Raw genomic sequence first — 6,214 nt, 5'->3', positions numbered from 1 at the left:
GAGGAAGAGGAGGAGAAGAGTCGGAGGATGAAGAAGATGATTGACGATATGAACAGAGAGATAGCAGCCATTAGACACAACGAGAGCCATAAAGAAGGACCTGGTATCTGATGACATCTCATTCCTGCAGGTAAGGACCAATATCTCTGTGGTGTCTAGAGGTTATTTGGGATTAGATTTATTGATTATTAACTGATGATTGATTTCAGTGATTACATGTATTATTGATTCATTTGCACTTTTGTTCACCTGCAGAACTACAAGGACACGTTAAAAAAGGTAAGGCTCGTCCTATTTGTCCGCCACACCTCAGGGAAGGGGTGAAGAATCGGACTCTAAGTGATTGGCCTCTTCTCTCTCTCTGTTCCCTGTGGTCTGAACCCAACCCCACCGTATCACTAACTCTTGGATATTCTTCTAGAGCCCAGTGCACAAGCCCAGATCCAGAGCTTGTTTTCTGGAGCGCTTGATCAATGTGGCAAGCACCTGGGCACCTGCAGGTCAGTTCTGGAGAAGATGCTGAAGTCTGTTCAATACAGTGAGTCTGATTTTATTTCTTACCAATGTCATTATCTTCACAAACCATTTTTAAATTGCATTCAGACAATTTTCAGATAAAAAAAACATCACTGATCATCTGGCAATAATGTCCCAGTAAATTAAAACAAACAGTGGATCTCTGGTTTTAAACATGTCTCTTTTTTTCTCTGTTCAGCGCCTGTGATTCTGGACCCCAACACTGCCCATCCATGTCTCACCTGTCTGACGATTTGACCAGTATGACATTCAGTGATGGATCCGTCTGCTTCCTGACAACCCAGAGAGGTTTGATACACTATCGAATGGTCCTGGGCTCTGAGGGCTTTGACTCCTGGAACACACAGTTGGGACACCAGACGTCGGGGACAATACAGTATGGTTTGTAGGTGATAGTCTATAAGTCTGTCCAGAGGAAGGGAGTGGTACAGACTGGACTCTGGCGTGTAGGCTATTATAATGAAAAACTGGGCACGTTGTCAAAAAGGGCCACAGACTGGTCCTGACACTGGAACATTAAACCCCATCGGATCAGAGTGCAGCTGGACTGGGACAGAGATACCACTGTCCTTTTACGACCTTGATAATAACACACACATACACACATTCACACACACTTTTACAGAGAGATTGTTTCCATACATCAATATTGGCAGCAATCTCTACGCTGCTAGGATCTTACCAGGGAAAGCCTCTGTAACAGTGGAACAGCACATTATACCTCCCCATGTTAGCCCTTCTTCCTTTACTTGATTCAGTTGTGTGTGTACGCTGACGCAGCGGAAGGCACCACTACCTCCGTGATTTAGATTTGTTCGACAGGATTCAATTATGAATTGTATTATCATATGAATTATTATATGTTAACAACAGAAACACTGGATTGAACCAAATCACAAATCTTTGCTGATCTAATAAAAACAATTGATTCAACAATTCAAATGTCAAATATGTGACTTTTATTCTCTATGTATTCTGTACAAAGTTGGGAAAACGGTCACTGCAGTGATCATTGAATTATTAAAACAATAAAAAATTATATATCATGTGCTACATGTTTTGAGAACATGTACAGGTTTTCACAGTCCATGTCTGGCTGACTGGGGATTGAATATGGATTCTGGAAGAGGTGCAAGTTAAGAGTTGAATTTCAGGTTTAAACTGGCAGTCTGCGCACTGAACAGAACATGTATCCTGAAGGACCTTGGGCCTTCTCTTCCAATAGGTCATGAATTGAGAGAAAAAGCAGCAGGAATGAGAGGGGGTTCTGTGGGACAGAGACTACTAACCAGAAGTTATCCCGCCTCATCCACAGCTTTGACACTCGTCTCTACTGTCCCTGACTCCACTCTCCGAGGGTGTCTCAGGAGGAGTCGGGATATGCATTTCAGACATGGGTATAATACCACATGTGTACATGTGTGAAACAGGACAAATATACGCATCCATCAAATGATTATTATTACTGTCAGACCCCAGATACTGCAAGAAGCATTAACAGAGATGCAAATCTAATGTTTCCTCAAGAACCCTGACTCATTCAAATCAGGCATTACAAACAAGAAACCAACATCAACAGATGAAATATCCATAAACAACAAATAAAATGAATCAGCTTTTACCATATCAGACACAAATCAGATGGGGGCAAGCAAGAGGTACAAATAAAATGTTCCCAAATTAATCAACAGCCCATGACTCAGCCGTTACCACACCGCTCAGACACAAATCCAGGACTGAGAGATTTAAAATAAAACATTAACAAATCAAATATCGATAAACCCTGAGTCTACAAAATCACAGTGTCCATCCGTACTGCTCGATACAAATGAGCAGAACAATGGGAAACAATCGTAAACAACTGAATTATCAATAGACTATGAGTTTGCTGAATCACAGCGGGCCAGGCACTCAAGACACAGCTGACCATAAATCAGTGCTGAAGCCAAGTAAGCAGTGTGAATTAGTAATGAGGCAGAGTAACGGCAGACTTCAGACTCACAGGGTTGGAGGGAGGCCGCTCCATAACGACTTGATACCTTCCCTGCGGACTATCTTAATAAAGGCATCCTGTAGAGAGAGGGTCAAAGAACCAGAGAAATAACTAATGCATGATACTGATGTACATGTTTATAAACGCTTAAGGGTCGTACCGAATGTGGATCTCCCGTTCGTCTACCGTTCATTCAGCACGCTGTTGATYTCTGACMGCRGACARSTTTGTGCYATTCTACATGTAAAATCGGTTCACACTCGGTTCGCAAATTACAGCCGGCACTCTGTTCAGAGGAGCTAAGTACTCTCGGCAGGCAAATGCTATTGGTGAGTCCGAACCATTATACAGTGGCAATAAAAAGTATGTGAACCCTTTGGAGTTACCTGGACTTCTGCATAAATTGGTCATAAAATTTGATCTTCATCTAAGTCACAACAATAGACAAACACAGTCTGCTTAAAACGTATAACACACAAACAATTATACATTTTCATGTCTTTATTGAACACACCGTGTAAACATTCACAGTGCAGGGTGGGAAAAGTATGTGAACCCTTGGATTTAATAACTGGTTGACCCTCCTTTGGCAGCAATAACCTCAACCAAACGTTTTCTGTAGTTGCAGATCCGACCTGCACTCCTGCACTGGTCAGGAGAAATTTTGGACCATTCCTCTTTACAAAACTGTTTCAGTTCAGCAATATTCTTGTGATGTCTGGTGTGAACCACTCTATTGAGGTCATGCCACAGCATCTCAATCGAGTTGAGGTCAGGACTCTGACTGGGCCACTCCAGAAGGCGTATTTTCTTCTGTTGAAGCCATTCTGTTGTTGATTTATTTCTGTGTTTTGGGTCGTTGTCCTGTTGCATCACCCAACTTCTGTTGAGCTTCAATTGGCGGACAGATAGCCTTTCTCCTGCAAAATGTCTTGATAAACTTGGGAATTCATTTTTCCGTCGATGATAGCAAGCTGTCCAGGCCCTGAGGCAGCAAAGCAGCTCCAAACCATGATGCTCCCTTAACCATACTTAACAGTTGAGGTTTTGATGTTGGCGTGCTGTGCCTTTTTTTCTCCAGTGTTGTGTGTTCCTTCCAAACAACTCAACTTTAGTTTCATCTGTCCACAGAATATTTTGCCAGTAGAGCTGTGGAACATCCAGATGCTCTTTTGCAAACTTCAGATGTGCAGCAATGTTTATTTTGGACAGRAGTGGCTTCTTCCGTGGTGTCCTCCCATGAACACCATTATTGTTTAGTGTTTTACGTATCGTAGACTCGTCAACAGAGATGTTAGCATGTTCCAAAGATTTCTGTAAGTCTTTAGCTGACACTCTAGGATTCTTCTTAACCTCATTGAGCATTCTGCGTTGTGCTCTTGCAGTCATCTTTGCAGGACGGCCTCTCCTAGAGAGAGTAGCAACAGTGCTGAACTTTCTACATTTATAGACAATTTGTCTTACCGTGGACTGATGAACATCAAGGCTTTTAGAGATACTTTTGTAACCCTTTCCAGCTTATGTAAGTCAACAAACTCTTATTCTTGGGTCTTCTGAGATCTCTTTTGTTTGAGGCATGTTTCACATCAGGCAATGCTTCTTGTGAATAGCAAACTCAATTTTTTTMTGTGTTTTTTATTGAGCAGGGCATCTCTAACCAACATCTCCAAACTTGTCTCAATGATTGTACTCCAGGTTAGCTGACTCCTGATTCCAATTAGCTTTTGGAGAAGTCATTAGCCTAGGGGTTCACATACTTTTTCCAACCTACACTGTGAATGTTTAAATGATGTATTCAATATAGACAAGAAACATACAATAATTTGTGTGTTATTAGTTTAAGAAGAGTGTGTTTGTATGTTGTTATGACCAATTTATGCAGAAATCCAGATCATTCTTAAGGGTTCACATACTTTTTCTTGCCACTGTACATCTTTATAATGCTTGTGGTTAGCTTTCAATGGGTCCATCACTTGAGGCTGGTTCCAAGTCCCACGGGCTGTGGCGGTCATGAAATTTTATCAGCCGGTGATTGTCAAGCAAATAACAGCCGGTCTAACGGTAATTGACAGTTAATTAACATTAACACATTTAACATCTCCTGGCTTCCACACATAGCCTACAAGCTACTGGTGCAGACCTTTGGAACATCTACATTTTAAAAAGTCTAATAAATCCATGTAATATAGGCTACACCATCACAATAAATCCATGATTTATTTTCGACAGGTCTAAAGAAATATGATATGAAGAAAATGTAGTCTCTTTCAGATTAACAGAATAGCATACTCTGAGTTGTCCTTATGTTAGGTCCTGATCTGGCTATGCCATATGGCTGTGGGCTACACTAGTTCATTTAGCAGACATGATTTGCTTAGAATTCRGTGGCATTATTTTATATTACAAAGAATACCATTGAACATAGCTTAATAAAATAGAAAGGATATTTTCTCCAAACGATTTGAGGGAGTGTGAACATGCYGCTACTCTGTGTTGAGTGGTTAACAAAGAAACAGGTAATCCTATTTGCTTAATTTAGAGTTATTTATGTAGTTGTGATTCAAACATTGGGCTATATGTTTTGCTTTTTAATACATTCTAAGGCTGCAAGAAGTAACTACCGGTAATAATGATTAGAAAAAAGTTGCACTTGATACACACCAACCCAATCCTTGCATATCTAGATGGGGGTTGGGAGTTGGGTAGAGATGTTAAAGATGTTTACCAGAGTGCCGTTGAAGTGGCCGGGGGCCTTGTACCAGGCCTTGGAGTTGCCGTTCGTACACACACAGGTATGGTCCATCAGGCCATTGTAGTACACAAAGCATTTCCCTGGAGAACAATGAAGACATACATAATGGATTGAGCACTGTGGTTTAGAGAGAGGACAGAGGAATGGTAGGTTACATTGATTATTGTCTTATTACCTTTGGGAAAAGGACTTTTCTGAGCCTGGAGTCTGATCTTGACAACATCCAGAGGTGTGACTGAAAAAAGACAGTTGTACAGCCAGTTTAAATATAATAGTTCCACAATCACATTCATATATATATATATATATATATATATATATAGTCAGTGTATGTGTGTGTAGGGGAGGGTTCCCGTGCTGACCAAACAATGACGTCAGGAGAGCCCCTGAGCAGGAAGCCAACATCTGTTGAAATGGAGTAATGCCATTGGTCGACGGGGCACGGATTGTTTACCAGAATTACCACTCATCTACCTAAAAAAGAATATTCAAAACAACATTTGATTCAGTTTGTGTTATGAACAATTTAATTGACCAATAAATGATTGTTGAATTGCTGGCCAGTGACAATTTGTAATCATTTATGTTTACCTTCACAAAGTTCTTGCTATGCTAGCTATATTGCAGGAACTAGAAGCTAGCTAACTTATTATCTAGGCTTATCTTCCACAGTGAACAAGTAGTCTTGCTCTTTGTCAGCGGACGCGAAGTCCAAACCAAACCATTTTAAAAGTGATGTCCCGGTATGCTTATAGCTCGTTATCTGCGTACATGCTGCTTCATGGGGCAAGTTCCACAATACATGCTTCATTCAACTAGATAAAGTGAAATAAGAATAGCAGTTTACCCAACGATTACATTGTAAAAGTAATTTAGACTTTGCAGCAGAGCACCATTCTTGGGCACAAGGAGATCCAGCAACATGGTTACAG

The 6,214-nt window shown here is 40.8% G+C and overlaps 2 protein-coding genes and 1 pseudogene across 2 annotated transcripts in view; 2 read left to right on the top strand and 1 right to left on the bottom strand.

Annotated features, from left to right (window-relative positions):
• The window catches only part of LOC112076045 (E3 ubiquitin-protein ligase TRIM39), a 5,479-nt gene extending 5,155 nt beyond the window's left edge, over window positions 1-324 (top strand). Inside the window, 3 exon segments of the mRNA XM_070441157.1 lie at window positions 10-68; window positions 70-130; window positions 256-324. Coding sequence (XP_070297258.1) covers window positions 10-68; window positions 70-130; window positions 256-324 — 189 coding nt within the window.
• Window positions 325-516: 192 nt separating this feature from the next.
• Window positions 517-1,438, top strand: LOC139025904 (nuclear factor 7, ovary-like; annotated as a pseudogene).
• Window positions 1,439-2,035: 597 nt separating this feature from the next.
• Window positions 2,036-5,853, bottom strand: LOC112076044 (mitochondrial glutathione transporter SLC25A40-like). Its single transcript, XM_024142934.2, has 4 exons — window positions 5,645-5,853; window positions 5,458-5,517; window positions 5,256-5,362; window positions 2,036-2,607 (listed from the first exon to the last, which is right to left on the bottom strand). Exons 1-4 carry the CDS (start codon window positions 5,685-5,687, stop codon window positions 2,536-2,538), a joined length of 282 nt encoding a protein of 93 aa, XP_023998702.1. The 5' UTR covers window positions 5,688-5,853; the 3' UTR covers window positions 2,036-2,535.
• Window positions 5,854-6,214: the final 361 nt, after the last annotated feature.

The sequence above is a fragment of the Salvelinus sp. IW2-2015 genome, unplaced genomic scaffold (genome assembly GCF_002910315.2).
Source record: "Salvelinus sp. IW2-2015 unplaced genomic scaffold, ASM291031v2 Un_scaffold3532, whole genome shotgun sequence".
Lineage (NCBI taxonomy): Eukaryota > Metazoa > Chordata > Actinopteri > Salmoniformes > Salmonidae > Salvelinus > Salvelinus sp. IW2-2015.
The sequence above is the reverse complement of the archived record's forward strand: the minus strand, read 5'-3'. Positions and strand labels throughout refer to the sequence as shown.

Bases quoted from the DNA above. Each gene is read 5' to 3' on its own strand.
- LOC112076044 (XM_024142934.2), bottom strand. From the start codon at position 5,687: ATGTTGGCTTCCTGCTCAGGGGCTCTCCTGACGTCATTGTTTG. The intron at 5,518-5,644 runs GTCAGCACGGGA...GTCTTTTTTCAG, and splicing joins TCTCCTGACGTCATTGTTTG to TCACACCTCTGGATGTTGTC. The intron at 5,363-5,457 runs GTAATAAGACAA...ATTGTTCTCCAG, and splicing joins GAAAAGTCCTTTTCCCAAAG to GGAAATGCTTTGTGTACTAC.